This window comes from Triticum urartu, chromosome 7, assembly GCF_003073215.2.
Source record: "Triticum urartu cultivar G1812 chromosome 7, Tu2.1, whole genome shotgun sequence".
NCBI lineage: Eukaryota > Viridiplantae > Streptophyta > Magnoliopsida > Poales > Poaceae > Triticum > Triticum urartu.
This window is the reverse complement of record NC_053028.1, coordinates 675,936,942-675,954,085: the sequence shown is the minus strand read 5'-3', so window position 1 is coordinate 675,954,085 and position 17,144 is coordinate 675,936,942. Positions and strand designations below refer to the sequence as shown.

Sequence of the window (17,144 nt, the reverse complement as noted above, 5' to 3'; positions counted from 1 at the left end):
GCCGACGGCGATCACATCGACTTTGGAACCATTTCCCACGCGCATCGTCACCCCGTCCTTGCCAATCTTCGCTTAATCCGTAGTCCCTGTTTCGAGTTGCAAATGTTAGCAACAGAACCAGTATCAAATACCCAGGTGCTACTGCGAGATTTAGTAAGGTACACATCAATAACATGTATATCACATATACCTTTGTTCACCTTGCCATCCTTCTTATCCGCCAAATACTTGGGGCAGTTCCGTTTCCAGTGACCAGTCCCTTTGCAGTAGAAGCACTCAGTCTCAGGCTTAGGTATAGACTTGGGTTTCTTCTCTTGAGCAGCAACTTGTTTTCTGTTCTTCTTAAACTTTCCTTTCTGTTGGGGAACGCAGTAATTTAAAAAAAATTCCTACGCACACGCAAGATCATGGTGATGCATAACAACAAGAGGGGAGAGTGTTGTCCACGTACCCTCGTAGACCGAAAGCGGAAGTGTTAGCACAACTTGGTTGATGTAGTCGTACGTCTTCACGATCCGACCGATCAAGTACCGAACGCACGGCACCTCCGAGTTCAGCACACGTTCAGCCCGATGACGTCCCTCGAACTCCGATCCAGCCGAGTGTTGAGGGAGAGTTTCGTCAGCATGACAGCGTGGTGACGATGTTGATGTTCTACCGACGCAGGGCTTCGCCTAAGCACCACTACAGTATTATCGAGGTGGACTATGGTGGAGGGGGGCACCGCACACGGCTAAGAGATCAAGAGATCAATTGTTGTGTCTTTGGGGTGCCCCCTGCCCCCGTATATAAAGGAGTGGAGGAGGGGGAGGGCCAGCCCTCTCTATGGCGCGCCCTAGGGGAGTCCTACTCCCCTTTCTTAGTAGAACTAGGAGCCCTTCCAGGTAGTAGGGGTAGGAGGGAAGGAAAGGGAAGGGAAAAGGAGAAGGAAGGAAGGGGGCGCCCCCCCTCCCTAGTCCAATTCGGACCAGCCCATGGGGAGGGGTGCGGCCACCCTTTGAGGCCTTTCTCTCCTTTCCCATATGGCCCCTTAAGTCCCAATACGAATTCCCGTAACTCCCCGGTACTCCCGAAAATACCCGAATCACTCGGAACCTTTCCGATGTCCGAATATAGTCGTCCAATATATCGATCTTTACGTCTCGACCATTTCGAGACTCCTCGTCATGTCCCCGATCTCATCCGGGACTCCGAACTCCTTCGGTACATCAAAACAGATAAACTCATAATATAACTGTCATTGAACTTTAAGCGTGCGGACACTACGGGTTCGAGAACTATGTAGACATGACCGAGACATGTCTCTGGTCAATAACCAATAGCGGAACCTGGATGCTCATATTGGCTCCTACATATTCTACGAAGATCTTTATCGGTCAAACCGCATAACAACATACGTTGTTTCCTTTGTCATCGGTATGTTACTTGCCCGAGATTCGATCATCGGTATCTCAATATCTAGTTCAATCTCGTTACCGGCAAGTCTCTTTACTCGTTCCGTAATACATCATCCCGCAACTAACTCATTAGTTACAATGCTTGCAAGGCTTAAGTGATGTGCATTACGGAGAGAGCCCAGAGATACCTCTCCGACAATCGGAGTGACAAATCCTAATCTCGAAATACGCCAACCCAACAAGTACCTTCAGAGACACCTGTAGAGCACCTTTATAATCACCTAGTTACGTTGTGACGTTTGGTAGTACACAAAGTGTTCCTCCGGTAAACGGGAGTTGCATAATCTCATAGTCATAGGAACATGTATAAGTCATGAAGAAAGCAATAGCAACATACTAAACGATCGAGTGCTAAGCTAACAGAATGGGTCAAGTCAATCACATCATTCTCCTAATGATGTGATTCCGTTAATCAAATGACAACTCATGTCTATGGTTAGAAAACATAACCATCTTTAATTAACGAGCTAGTCAAGTAGAGGCATACTAGTGACACTCTGTTTGTCTATGTATTCACAAATGTATTATGTTTCCGGTTAATACAATTCTAGCATGAATAATAAAAATTTATCATGATATAAGGAAATAAATAATAACTTTATTATTGCCTCTAGGGCATATTTCCTTCAGTCTCCCACTTGCACTAGAGTCAATAATCTAGTTCACATCACCATGTGATTTAATACCAATAGTTCACATCACCATGTGATTAACACCCATAGTTCACATTGTCATGTGACCAACACCCAAAGGGTTTACTAGAGTCAATAATCTAGTTCACATCGCTATGTGATTAACACCCAAAGAGTACTAAGGTGTGATCATGTTTTGCTTGTGAGAGATGTTTAGCCAACGGGTCTGCCATATTCAGATCCGTATGTATTTTGTAAATTTCTATGTCAACAATGCTCTGCACGGAGCTACTCTAGCTAATTGCTCCCACTTTGAATATGTATCCAGATTGAGACTTAGAGTCATCTGGATCAGTGTCAAAATTTGCATCAACGTAACCCTTTACGACGAACCTTTTTGTCACCTCGATAATCGAGAAACATATCCTTATTACACTAAGGATAATTTTGACCGTTGTCCAGTGATCTACTCCTAGATCACTATTGTACTCCCTTGCAAAACTCAGTGTAGGGTATACAATAGATCTGGTACACAACATGGCATGCTTTATAGAACCTATGGCTGAGGCATAGGGAATGACTTTCATTCTCTTTCTATCTTCTGCCGTGGTCGGGCTTTGAGTCTTACTCAATTTCACACCTGGTAACACAGGCAAGAACTCTTTCTTTGATTGTTCCATTTTGAACTACTTCAGAATCTTGTCAAGGTATGTACTCATTGAAAAACTTATCAAGCGTCTTGATCTATCTCTATAGATCTTGATGCTCAATATGTAAGCAGCTTCCCCGAGGTCTTTCTTTGAAAAAACTCCTTTCAAACACTCCTTTATGCTTTGCAGAATAATTTTACATTATTTCCGATCAACAATATGTCATTCACATATACTTATCAGAAATGTTGTAGTGCTTCCACTCACTTTCTTGTAAATACAGGCTTCACCGCAAGTCTGTATAAAACTATATGCTTTGATCAACTCATCAAAGCATATATTCCAACTCCGAGATGCTTGCACCAGTCCATAGATGGATTGCTGGAGCTTGCACATTTTGTTAGCACCTTTAGGATCGACAAAACCTTCTGGTTGCATCATATACAACTCTTCTTTAAGATCCATTAAGGAATGTAATTTTGACATCCATTTGCCAGATTTCATAATATGTGGCAATTTGCTAACATGATTCGGACAGACTTAAGCATAGATACGAGTGAGAAACTCTCATCGTAGTAAACACCTTCAACTTGTCGAAAACCTTTTGCGACAATTCTAGCTTTGTAGATAGTAACACTACTATCAGCGTCCGTCTTCCTCTTGAAGATCCATTTAATCTAAGTGGCTCGCCAATCATTGGGCAAGTCAATCAAAGTCCATACTTTGTTCTCATACATGGATCTCATCTCAGATTTCATGGCCTCAAGCCATTTCGCGGAATCTGGGCTCATCATCGCTTCAACCACGTCCTTCTTCAACCACGTCCCTCTATCGGGTTTTTTCTCATCCAACCGTTTATTCTCACCATGCATATTTGACTGCATATTCCCAGTATGCTGCCTAATCACATAAATACTTACCTTTCACGCCAATTCCACCCTAATTTACTTAACTTCTCATCGTACTACAATGTAAACCATTTGCAAGATTTATTTTGGACAATCACATAAATATGGGCTGGTAAATCACAAGCTAAAGTACTAGAAAGTTTATGTCCCTTTGCAATGCATGGCGCTGTCCTAGTACCCTTTAAAAAGAAAGAAGACAAAAAAAACTTATAAGAACTTACAAGGAAGTTCTCACTGTAATTGCACTTTTTGTATCCCCTTGTTAGAGTCTGAAGCAAAATGGAGCTCTCCCGTTCGTTTGGATTCTGGACCGTTCGATGGTTTTCCTGATGCGCTTCCGGCCGTCGGATCTCGGGCTCGGCTCACGTGAGGCGTCGGATATTTACCAGATCGTTGCGAGCCGTTGGATAAAATTCCAATTGCAACAGAAGGTAAATACCGTGCCCCCACTAGGGCATTTAGATCATTTCGCGTAGGGGGGTATAAAATGCGGCTGCTCCCGTGGCGGAGACCTAGCCGCCGCCTCTCTCCCGCACTCGCGCCCCTTCCCTCGCCCGCCCCGCCCCGCCCCGCTGCCTCATCCGCCCCGCCCCGCCGTCCCGCTCGCCGTGGCCGTGGCTGATGACCACGACCCCGCCGTCCCGCCTCGCCCGTCCCGCTCGCAGTGGCCGATGCCCCGCGGCCTCGCCAGCCCCGCCCCGTCCGTCCCGCTCGCCATGGCCGATGCCCCGCGGCCCCACCCCGCCCGTCCCGCTCGCCGTGGCCGATGACCGCGCCACCAGGGACCGCGGCCACTCGATGAGGAGGCCTGGACCCTGGCGCAGACCCAAGCTCCCGAGCGGCGGCAGCGGGCAGATCCCTCCTCATCGCGGAGCCCCTCCTGCCGGCGCCACGCCGCGCCGCGATGCTGCTCGCCGTTGCTCTGATCTGACCAGGTGGGGACCCATCTTTGGTTCGATTTGCTCTTCCCCTTCTCACTGCTCTTCCCCCTCTCATAGATGGCCATGAGCTTGGTTTCTTCCTCATGTAGGTAGGCCGGGTAGGCTCCTCGTCGGCGTCGGCTTCCCCTGCCTGCCACTCCTCTCCTCTGATGGAGTTGACCTTTGCTGGAGAGGACAAGTTTGGATGCCCCTGCACCTTTGGTGGTGGGCTAGGTAACTCCCCCCCCCCCCCCCCCCCCCCCCCCCCCCCCCCCCCCCCCCCCCCACTAATGCTCTCTCTTTCTGTAATGTATCCATTTTCATCTGTACGCATTTCAAGCAGGGCAAGCAGCTAGCAAAATACTGAATACAAAGCTCTTTGTTGTGTTTTACCAAAATACCGAATAACAACATTACATAGTGATCTGGATTTTGCTTGTCTTCTATAAAGGTGGAATCTGAGCCTTCCTGTTGAGGAGATGCTGATGTTTAGTTAGATTCCATCGAAAGAAAATTTTGTTGTCTTTCTTGCTTTGTTGGGTAGCCTTTTATTTGTCATGGAGGAGGACAGTTTTGTCTGGGAGCCAGGGCCTTTTGTTCCTTTGCATGGTTAGCTTTTCCCCCTGTCCTCAAGTGGTAGGAGTTTAGGTGTGGAATTGTTCTTTTTATCTGTTGTTCTTGCATGTTGGAGTGTAGTGCCAGATTAGCTGCCAACTTTGTTTGGGTCTGGCTAATAACATGGTAAATAGCTTAAAAGGTCTAGACCGGTTCATTTTCTTGCCTAATTAGAAATAACTCCCCATTTTGATTTCTTTGATTTTTTGGACAGCGGCCCCTCCTCTTCTCCACGAGCAAGCATTGTCGGCCGTCGCCCCGTCTCTTCTCCTCTCCGGTCGCCATGGAGGTGGGTGGTTGATGTTTGTTCCTTGTATTGGTAATGTGGGTGAGTTGATTTGTGTCTGATTTGTGTGTTTTCATCTTGATCTGTTTAGCGTTGGAGCCCTTGAAGCATTCGAATGGAGCACATATAGGCATTCTCCCTCTCCCTTTTGTGGGTTTACCTATTCATCCGCTCAAGATCTATTCGATTAAATATGTTGATCTGTTCATCCTCTCGGCTCAGGAAGCAACTCATTTTGGATCAGAACAATATATAATTTTGTGACTTGGTCAGGTCTCAGGTTGTCCTTTCTGCTTCTATCTGATTGTGTATAGGTAGTTGGCTGTGTTTTGGGTACTGATATGGTTTAGTTAAGGCCATATTTTTGGTTAATGCCAAATCTAATTGGAGGTTTAGTTCGGTTAAAAAGATGATGCCATGTGACATTCAGTATTTATGTCCATATTTCAGATCATATGCAAATAAACTATTTAAATGGACACTGCAGTTCACACTCTCTCCCTGATGTTAACTCTATTCTGTTGGATAAAAGTAACAGAGGCAGCATGTAAGCTGCATTGAGTTACTTTTTTTATTTATAAAATGAATTATTTATGTTTTCTCCAGTAAGTTTTATGTTGGAAATATTGTGGAAAGAGTACATAAAAATGAGCCATGAATCAATAGGTATGCACACTCTGTGGTACAATAAAAACAATTCTTTTACGTCAATCCTGAGAAATATAGTGCCTTTCCTCCTTAATGCTTAGTAGATCTATGTTATGCTTTAATGTAATCTCAAGCCAGAACGAATTTCCTTGACTCGGCTTTATTTTCCCTCGGTTCGCCTGCAGTTGAGGTACACCTGGCTGTCCAACTAATGGATCAATTTTGACTTTTGACTTGCAGTATGCATATGATTGGATATGCGCTTTCAGCTTTCGTGTCATCGATGGTTTCATATTCCTCCATCCTTACTACACTGCCTATAGTTTCTTAGGTAAATCTGCTCATCCTTTTGTATCTATTGCTTATGTATGTGTACAAATACATTTAGCTCTGACTTTCTGGGTCATGGATCAGGTCGGTAGCCTTGCATGAAAAGGAATACTCTGGACTAGATTTTCTACCTAATCATATGCCTCTGTGTGTTTTGTAGTCATCTTTTTAATATGTTTCCTATTGCTTGCTTGTACCTTAAAAGAACAGAGCCTCTATGTTGTAATGATTCTTTGATTTTCAATTCACAGTAGTACTATAGTTCCTTAATAGTACTAGGTTGGAAGGATATATACATATTAAAGACTAGATGTCGTTGGTGGTACTAATTTGGATTGGTGCACTGCCAACTATTTCGAATTTTGACTAGCTTCAGTACTTGATCCGCGCGTCGATGAGGTCAGCGAGGGCAGTTGGCTTGCCTCTCCGTGCTCCCATCCACCCCCTTCTCTTTGGAACCCCCGCTATTTATTTATATTAGATGCTCTCCTGCTTTGGCTAAATCAGATAGAGGCTTTAAGCATATTCAGTTTAAATAAATGAGTATAACCAGTCTTCTCTACCTATTTTTGTGTGAAAATTGAGAATTGTTTGCTTGTTTGTTCTATTTGGTGCCTGTGTCTTTTAATCTTTGGAGGGAAAAATTTGTCTTTGCTTAATACTCCCTCTGTAAAGTATTTCTAAACGCTCTTATAATACTGTCGGTCCCATTGCTGACCCGTAGAGAGGCGTCCGTGGGGTTTTCCATGGTTGCCGGTGACCGGATGCGACCACTGCTGCCGATCCCCGCTATTTTTTTTATATTAGATGCTCTCCTGCTTTGGCTAAATCAGATAGAGGCTTTAAGCATATTCAGTTTAAATAATGACAGTCCTAATTTGGAAAAATGAAATAACAAGAGCTTCAGACTAATGTGGAACAATTGGTCAAAATACAAGAGTTTAGTTCCTGTCAGTTTAGTTAGTGGCCTATATGAATTTCATTTGGCCCACAATAATTTTGTACAATTATTGATTTGCTAGCATATATTCTAAACTTAATTATGTTAGCTCATATCTGGTGTTCTTTCTTATAATATCTTTTTATGTGCCGTGCTTCACAAGAGTTTCTCCATGTTTATGAAGAAAAGATTTGGGTTCAGAGCACCTTCGGTTATAAGAATTTGTTTTCTAACTCTTGCTGGTCAGTCGCAAAGCATTAATTTTTGTTTGCTATACAATTTTTCAGGAGTAATGGGAAATGATGAGCTCCTACTTTTTATGCCAGCTCTATGACGTGGGTGAGCTGCGACCTTCTTTCCCACGTATTCGTGATAATCAGTTAACCTCCATAAGGAATTTTGATTGTGATTAGTATCTTTAGACATTGGCCATGCATGTTCATCAGTACTCACCATCTCTTTCATTTCTCCTCATTTCTTAAATGTATTGACCTCTGGTATATACAACTAAAATCGGTGTGCCAAAGAGCAAAAAATAGCTATACATTGGAAGATTTGAATGCCATTTTATTGGAGTAGTTCTGAAATTCTGCCTCATTTTTTCCCATTCGTGTTATTTCTCATAGTTTTAAACTAAAAGGAGTAACTATAAAAAATTTCTTTTATCTTCCATATTTTTTATGTTGAAGCGGCTACGTAATATTTGTATTCCAGCTTAAAGTAGATGATACAAAGGTGTTGTCCCTGTCTCGTTTCATGATAGTTCACATGATTCTCTTAATTAGCATTTTGAGTATGGTCTCTTAGACAATCTGGTTAGAAGAAAACTGGGATGAAAGCATGCGTAGTTAAATCTGAATGCATACATTATTTTGAGGTAAATTTCAATCCATATACCGGCTGTTAAGGAGTATTACATGATTTTTATTTTCTCGATTTTGTGGAAGTGTTAGTTCTTTCCAGGTCTTTGGAATAACAGTTGTACATTTTCTTATTCATGCTATTTGGACCGAATTTGCAGAACCGTTAAAAGTCTCAGCTAGGATTTTGACCTGGTTATCTCGTTTTGGCTTTTTATCTCACATGCAGTGCTCTTAAGGCTCCTTGGTCGCTTCGGTGCCCGTGGCATCCGTGCTCGTCGGTGGGACGGTGCAAGGCGTAACTCCCCCGGCGGCATGGATGTGCGGTGTAGGAAGCGGTTCCTCGCCGGCTGGATGGCGTTCAGGCGCAACCCCGACGCCCACTGAGTACTGCCCCGGCTACAACCTCCCTCGGTGAGCTCCATCTTCCTATGGGATATGGCCATGGCTATATTGATGTGGGGCTCGTCTGGTTGATGCTCTATGCCCTACTCATCCATCGGTTCCTACTTGAGCTATGTAGTTGTGGATCCATGCCATTTTAGAGTTTGCAGGCTGCTGTTCATGTTCAGTTGCTATCATGGGAGCTCATGTGATGCTCTGGTTTACATGTGGATGCCCTGGTCCTATAGCTATGCTCCTGGATTTGCTAGATTGATCAGTGGCGTTCGTGCTAGGGCGATGATGATTAATCGTGGCTGAAATAAGTGTGCTTTTGAGCAATCATGGCACCTGTGCGTATCAGGTTGGATCCTCCCTCTTGTCTCTAGAATCCTTTTTGATCCTGTGATACTTGTTGTTGTCCTTGGATGGTCATTCTTGTTGAGTGATAACCAGGGCAGCTGCACTGTATAAACAGATTGATCTGGTGATAAGAGATGACGGGGGTAGGTTATACGATCGAGGAAAGGCGAATATGAGCCCACTATGCAATGAACCCTGAATCCCCTTGTTAGAGTCTGAAGCAAAATGGAGCTCTCCCGTTCGTTTGGATTCTGGACCGTTCGATCGTTTTCCTGATGCGATTCCGGCCATCGGATCTCGGGCTCGGCTCACGTGAGGCGTCGGATATTTACCAGATCGTTGCGAGCCGTTGGATAAAATTCCAATTGCAACAGAAGGTAAATACCGTGCCCCCACCGGGGCATCTGTGTCATTTCGCGTACCGGCTATAAAATGACCGCGGCTTCCTGCGATGAAAACCTAGCAGCCGCCTCCTCTCTCACTCGCTCCTGTAGCCGCCTCCCTCCCTCCCTCCCACACAGGTGGCTCCCACCAACCACGGCGACGGTGGCAGCGGCCATGGAGGAGGGCGCAGACCAGCGGCGCCGGCGATGGCGTCCGTGGCAGCTATGCAATGAACCCTGAACCATTTTTATTTGTATTTAAAGGTGTTGCTTATTTATGCTCAAGTGGTGTTCGTGCTAGGGCGATGATGATTACCTTGGCTGGAATTAGTGTGCCTTTGAGCAATCAAGGCACCTGTGGGTATCAAGTTGGATCCTCCCTCTTGTCTCTAGAATCCTTTTTGATCCTGTGATACTTGTTGTTGTCCTTGGATGGTCATTCTTGTTGAGTGATAACCAGGGCAGCTGTACTGTATAAACAGATTGATCTGGTGATAAGATATGATGGGGGTAGGTTATATGATCGAGGAAAGGCGAATCTGAGCCCACTATGCAATAAAACTGCAGCTACCTCCCCTAATGTGTGTAGTATTGAAGGCATAAAAGAACTTTTCATGTCTTGCTACTTTAAAATTCCAAAGAGGTTCATTCTTCCTTTGCTGGTTACTTAACCATGATTTTTGTTTTGCTTTGGTTTTGGTTGAGATACTAAAGGTTGTTTATATATGAAAAGAACAAACATTTGGTAGTTTTGTATGCCTCAACTGTTGCTTAGGATCCAGTGTTGTAGTGCTTTGCCTAATTACAAATAACTCTAATCAATAATAGTGATTCTTTCCTTCTGATTTGAACTGAGAGAGAACCACGGATTCTTGATCTTAAGGTGACCCCATTTTTCTATGCCTCATGCCCATGCTGCTCTATGTTCCCTTTTAAAAATTCTTGCTTGCATTTTGGGTTGGTTTCTGCTCTATGTTCCCTTTTAGCGTTTCTTTCTGTTGTTGCTGCACTCCCTTTTGGGCGTTCATTTTTTATGCCCAAGATCTTGCAAATTGTGCCTGTGCCGAGCTTGCTTTAGAGTACGGGCTGCAGAGACGTCGAGGACCTCAAGGTGAGACACGTTCGATTAAAGACGCGGAACTCCTCTTCCCGTCAATCTCGCGCTGCTTCTGCTCACCATCCCTCTCTCTGACCGCTGTAGGTCACCGATGTTGCGGAGCTGGATGAGGTTTCCGGGCAGTTCATCGACCGCCTGTTCTTCCTGGAGAAGGTGAGCAATCGTCATCGATCCATCAAGCTAGCTCTTCGTCATGCATGGAGATTGATTGCAGACATTTCTTTTTCTGCTGGTTACAAATTCCTGGTCTAGAGATGATTTACTCTGCCAGGCGGTAGCACTCGAAGCACACAGGCTGAACCTCAACAACAACCCCTACTTTTCTGGGCCCTAATGTAAGATCAATCACGCCTGTTACTTGAAGCTAGAGTGTACTCTGAAGTAATCTGAAGTTTGAAGATTTGATAGCTCTGGATCATCATCATGCATGTGGGTGCTGTGTTGATACATGCTCTCTACATGCATATGTTGTTGTTCATTCTGAAACAGACTTGAACTTAACTTCAAGTCAACTTCATCCATGGCAGGTTGCAACGGCTGTGACGGCGTCGAGGCTCGGGCGTGTGGCCGTCGACGTGGAGCAGGCAGAGGAGTGACTACTACCCCAATGGCAGCCTCTTCTCCCTTGTCCACGGTAAGTGCCTCTTCTCCATTGCTGGTTGCTTTGCTCCTTTTATGTTGCTGTACACTGAAATGAAATGTATGCACTGAAATGGAATGAATATACTCCAATTTGAAAAGGAGTATATAGGTGTTGAGCCGTGCCATGAATAATAATGCAATAATCCTCTGTTCTCTTTTTCTCTTTTTCTTTTGCAATCCATCACTGCATTATTATTCATGCCACCGTCCTCTACTCGGGAGACACTCTGTTTCAGATGCTCTGTTTTTATTATTGTTCCTTCTGGTTTCTGCTGCAGTACTCAGCCCAAATATGTTGTGTGTGTATATATATATATATATATTCTTTGTACTTCCCTTGATTATTTTAGTGAGCGGAGTTGTGATCTGTAATGCCAATTTTGCATTTCTTTTGTTAGTGGAATCGTGGTCTGTAATGCCAATAGGCAAGGAATCTTTTTGTTTTATGCATCAATGTGTTGGTACCATGTATTTGATTTTGTCTTGGTACACACATGACTTCATCATGTGAATGATCAATGCCAGTCACATTATGGTAGTTCTTTTACATGCAACAGAATTTAGCTAATCCCTCCTACTGTATAGAGGCTGCCTCAACATATTGCCTCTTTAGTTTCCAGTCTCCTACTGTTACGGTTTAATTTCCTTGGAGTTTCTTTGTGATAGTCTAACGGGCAGTCATTATTTCTTTATGCATGAAAGCACAAATTGTGAAGGAAATAAAATGCATGCATGTTCTGTTTACTCTTTCTTTCCCCGCCTATGATATGTCCACCAAACTGTTGGGTTCACTTGAAGGCAAGGATGTTATTAATTTACTCTTGCAGGAATTTTTATAGAAAATATATAGTTTTACTTAACGATGAGGGCTCACCCTTGGATTTCTGTTATCATAAATCAGTGTCCCATAGGAGATAGAAAGTATATAGCAATTTTTTTAGTTTTCGCGATGTTTGTGTCTTTCATGTTCAGTTGGTCTATTAGTGCAGTGCTTATTGAACTTCTGTTGGAAAGGAGGCCAGTAAGATGTCACCATACATCTCAGTGCCACTGATTTTTTGCTTGGGTACACTATTTTTGCCTGTAACATTCTGAATAATAATTTGAATTTGTCTAATTTAACATTCAGTATACATAGTGTTTTATGTTTTTCACCACCGAAATCCATGGTACTAAGTAATTTAATTAATCTATTAACATCTGACATACTTCATATATTAGGCAAATGCAACCTATGCCTCAGCTATTTGACATATTAAACCTCCCTACCATATTCAGAACTGGCATGATGCAGAACTCGCATGGCGTACCCTGTTTCTGGATGACTATTGATGTTTCTGGATGATTTCAGTTCGGTTGGTGCCGTGGCAGAGGGTTGTCTTGTGGTTTGACCAGAGAGGGAGCACACCAAAGAAGCGATCTCGTCCCCATTGGTCAGGTACCCTTCGTCTTTCTCTCGTTCGACCTCTCCAAGAAAGTTATATAGGCAGAGTAAGCTAATTGTGTTTTCCGCGTGTTGTATAGGATACTACGGTTAAATATTGTTCTCATTTATATTGATGTTGCTGATTATCAAATCAATGGCTGTTATCTAGAGTGCTTCTCCTTCAGATTTGACGTACTATTTCTTCCAGCTTATACTATATATGATTTCTTTCCACGGTTTTAACTAATTATGGATATGTATCAAATTATGTTATTTTGGCATCAACAAAATACTCACCTGGCATTTATTCTGCTATATGGAAACAATCGGTGCCTATTTCTTTTTGATCTGAACTCGGACATAATTCTGCTATATGTAAACAACCATTGGTTCTTTCTTTTCTATCTAAACTGAGAAATAACTCTAATCAGTTGTTTTTTTATTTACTGTCCAAGTATCATTCTTACCTAAAACTTGTGCCAAAAATGGACATTGACCTCTAGGATGGTCTCACTGAAACTGACATACCCTCCCTCCTACTCTTCAGACTTCTACAACTATATGTATTACTCATGTTTGTTGCTCTCCCAATGAAACATACCACATGCCCAGCAAAAAAACAAAGTCCGTCCTACTGCCCGCAGGACTTTAGTCTTTAAAGACTAAATGCATGGGTCGCATGTAAGCTGGTTTTTAAAATCGTTTCCTATAGCATCTACAGAATTTATCAGTGTTTAAGCAGCATACGTGCTCTTCTCTGCAGCTATCGACTGTTGTTGAGAATCTCGAAAGACACGCTTCAGTATTATGCCTCTTATAAGCGAGAAGCCTGAATTTGTGCTCTCTTTTGGTAGATGCAGTATGTAATAACGAATCACGCCGACCTCTGTCTAAATGCATGGAACTTGGTGTTGAGTTATCTGAATTGCTGCCCAGGATTCAGTTTGTACTTTATTTACCTATAATATGGTATGTAATGACAAGGAAGTCGAGGACTAGGTATGGATGTTGTTTAACTATATATTTGCTGGCGACTGTTTCTTAAATAGTTAGCTGGTCCTTGCAGTGTAATTTGTTGAGCCTTTTGATGCTCTTTTTGATTTTCGATCCATTCTTTGTGTCTGGTTAAACTTACCAATGTTGCTACCAAATACTTATGTACATGGCAACTCTAATAGAGTTTTAACTATCTAATTTTTCATAAGACTGGATCAGGTGCAATGTTAAATGACTGTAAATTTAGTTGGTAAACACAACTACATTATGCTATTTTCTATATTTGCAATGCTTTAATGACTCTATTAGCAGGTTGGATATTACTATACCCGGCAGCGGTGCTGCTGGGTGCGGCAAGCCGCACTTCCTATCTAGTGTGCAAAGAATAAGCATATAATAGTGTAAGCACTCTAGTATAATTTACACACATATTGTATAGTACACACATTATATTATATAGTACTTGTGTGTATCCATTTACACTCACCCAACATTCCAAAAATACGCACACTGGAGAAAAAAGACGACTAAAAAAGAAAAGGAAAAACAAATGCAAAAAATGCATACAAATGAAAAAAAACTAAAATGGGTGACGGGGTTTCTATCCCAATAGAAAAATAGACTGAACCAAAATATGGTCGAGTAAAAAATGCAACCCAAGAAGCCATGAAACAACACAAGAGAAAAGCACGAACTTTGACAAAAAAAGAATTAACAGTCACAAAATTGACTTATTGAAATTTAAAATCAGGCAAGCTAAAGTGAATTACTATAGTACTCCACTAGTCCATATCGCTTGTTACTAAATGTGAGTCGCATCAGATTATACCAAGAAGTAACATACTATTCTTTAGCACTTTGCAATGACATAATTTATACCAAGAAGTAACATACTAGCTCTAAAAATAGGGTATGCAATTAATAATTATGTATTTTGTGTTCAAGTGTAACAAGGTAAAGAAACCATGCATCAAAGTGCATGTATTACTCATGTTAACCGTACTAAGAATACGGTTAGCGATTACTTAGCTAGATTAGAGGGAAGGATGATGACTTGGATCAGGTCCCCCCCCCCCTTCCTTGTGATGTGATAGAATTGCTCTAGCAAATTGTAAGGACACTGCGATTGAATAATAGAAGGTTTTTCACCTCCAAAAAGGAGTGTTTTTACTTTGAAGTTTGAAAAATGTGGTGTCTAAATAATTACAACCTTCGTTTCGAAATAATTGAAGTTCTACTTTTGTCCTAAGTCAAACTTGCTTAAATTCATACCTGCGATAAGTAATTCAGAACGGAAGGAGTATTTACGAGGAAGAGGAATATTCTGGGCCATAAATTCGCACACAGCTACCTGCGGTCGCCGTGACGGCAAGGAACGGCCCCTCCGGTCAGCCAGCGACACCAAGAGGCTCGCGGGTAATCGGCATATTCTTCCCGCAGCCATCATCCGGTTCCGCATCATTCCCGTCGGCATCGGTATTTGCTTGCTGGCGGCTGCCTCCTCTGGTTTAAAGCTCCGACGACTTTGCTAAACCGAACTGCGCTTGCTTCTGCCGCCGCCAGAGTTAGTTTTGTAAAGCCTGGGCAAGGGCAGGGCCGGGCAGGATGAGCTCCGGCGGCTGTTCGACGTGCCTGGAGACCGTCTTCGCCGCCGTCCTCCCGCCGCTCGGCGTCTTCTTCCGGTACGGCTGGTGCAGCGTAAGCACTGCTACCCCTTTATGATCCACTTAACGCCACACTAGTCTTGCCTGAGTACGTCGCAATGATTGATTTGCTGAACTTTGTGCTGCTGATGCGTGCCTAAACATGTGCAGCCGGAGTTCTTCATCTCGCTGCCGCTAACGTTGCTCGGCTACGTCCCCGGCATCGTCTACTCCCTCTATGTCATCCTGAAGACGCCGCCGGAGCTGCCGAGCATCGACGGCGACCGTCCCTACTACATCCTCGCCTGACAAGCTCCTTCGAGCATAGCGTGCGTACATGCTACTGTAATTTAGCTCGCTGCATACTGTGTCGCCATTGGTTGAATTGGAGATGGTTTGTAATTAAGCGGTGTGTTAATTAGTGTGTAGCTAGTGGTTTGAGGAATTAGCCACTGTTCTTTCTTTCTCGATTGGATTGGTGCTGTGCTGTGTTGGATTATGGATGGGCTTAGGTCCATATAAGACAATAATTCCTGATTAATTTCTAAGACCCATTTAGGTGCATGACAAGTAGCAAGAAGTTTAGTACGATACTGCTAGTGGAGCGAGAGCGAGACCTCGTTATAAAGGCCGCTCTGCCATATGTCATTGGGAGTTTGGGAAGAGGAACTATACACACGCGCTCCTTCTCCGCCGTCCGCCACGCCACGCCACGCGCCGCGCCGCGGGTCACTATATGCCATGGAGCTGTTCCATGATTACAGGATGGTTGATAACTGTCTGGAGCTCCTGAAGTGTGAGTTATCGGACAAGAACTTTGCTACTTCTCTCAAGCATTTGAAACATGAATTCTCTGCTGAGGATGTCATCGGTCATCTTAGTGTTGATCAGAACTCAAGAGCAAATGACTTGCACATGAAAGGACAGAGGGTTCTTCTAGCGTCAATGTGGTGCAGAAGAATTTCCACAATTTTAAGGGAAAGAACTCTGTCTAGCTGAATAATACCTTCATGAAGAAGGATAAGAAGAAAGACAAAAAAAAGATGACTACTTTACTTGTGGTTCAGAGGAACACTGGGCAAACAAGTGCTCAAACAAGTGCAAGAAGCCAGATCAGGACTCCAAGTCTGCCAATGTCACTCTAAGCAACAATAATGGGGCATCTGGGTATAGTAATCTGTTTATCGTACTTTCAGTTTGTCAGTCCCCCGGTTGGTGGGTTGACATTGAGGCCAATATTCATGTGTGTGCTGATGGGACTTTGTTTTCTCCTTACTAGGTCGCACGAGATTGTTCCGTCCTGATGGGGAATGACTCGCATGTTTCTGTTCATGGTGTTGGGACAATAGATCTGAAGTTTACTTCAAAAAAAATCATGCAACTGAAGAACATGCAACATGTCCCCGCCATTAAGAAGAATCTCGTTAGTGGTTCACTTGTATGTAAAGAAGGGTTTAAGTTAGTATTTGAGTCCAACAAAGTAGTCGTATCTCGGTACGGACTATTTGTTGAAAAATGATATGATTGTTGTGGTTTGTTCCGCCTTTCCCTGAAGGATTTCTGTAATAAAATCGTGACCTAAATTCATTCTAATATGAACGAATCTAAGGTTTGGCATTCATGTCTTTGTCGCATAAATTTCAGTTGTATGATGCTGCTAGCTAAGATGGATTTAATCCTGAGTTTCACTTTAGCCAAAGGCTCTAAGTGTCATGCATGTGTGCAAGCTAAGCAACCTCGTAAGCCTCACAAGTCTGCGAAGGAGAGACACCATTAGAGCTCATACATTCAGATCTCTGCAAGATGAATGATATGTTGACTAAAGGTGGAAATAAATACTTCATGACTTTGATTGATGATTCCACTAGATTCTGTTATGTGTATTTGTTAAATACAAAGGATGCGGCTCTACACTACTTTAAAATCTATAAGGCAGAAGTTGAGAAC

The 17,144-nt window shown here is 43.1% G+C and overlaps 1 protein-coding gene and 1 long non-coding RNA gene across 9 annotated transcripts; both read left to right on the top strand.

The window, feature by feature from the left end:
* Positions 1–4,215: 4,215 nt before the first annotated feature.
* LOC125524364 lies at positions 4,216–13,579 on the top strand. 8 transcript variants are annotated; one of them, XR_007290707.1, is made up of 10 exons: positions 4,216–4,582; positions 5,397–5,471; positions 5,560–6,447; positions 7,674–7,725; positions 8,476–10,484; positions 10,575–10,643; positions 10,743–10,919; positions 11,018–11,124; positions 12,484–12,570; positions 13,413–13,579. It is a non-coding gene; the product is annotated as an uncharacterized LOC125524364 (long non-coding RNA). The 8 variants fall into 8 exon arrangements; XR_007290708.1 differs by having other exon boundaries at positions 13,322–13,579; XR_007290706.1 differs by having other exon boundaries at positions 13,106–13,579.
* Positions 13,580–15,034: 1,455 nt separating this feature from the next.
* Positions 15,035–15,738, top strand: LOC125522718 (hydrophobic protein RCI2A-like). The gene is made up of 2 exons (XM_048687757.1): positions 15,035–15,252; positions 15,369–15,738. The coding sequence occupies exons 1-2, from the start codon at positions 15,160–15,162 to the stop codon at positions 15,504–15,506; spliced, it is 231 nt and encodes a 76-aa protein (XP_048543714.1). The 5' UTR covers positions 15,035–15,159; the 3' UTR covers positions 15,507–15,738.
* The last annotated feature ends 1,406 nt before the right edge of the window (positions 15,739–17,144 follow it).

Coding starts and splice junctions, on each gene's coding strand:
- LOC125522718 (XM_048687757.1), top strand. CDS start 15,160: ATGAGCTCCGGCGGCTGTTCGACGTGCCTGGAGACCGTCTTCGCCGCC. Junction 15,253..15,368: donor TCCGGTACGGCTGGTGCAGC/GTAAGCACTGCT, acceptor AAACATGTGCAG/CCGGAGTTCTTCATCTCGCT.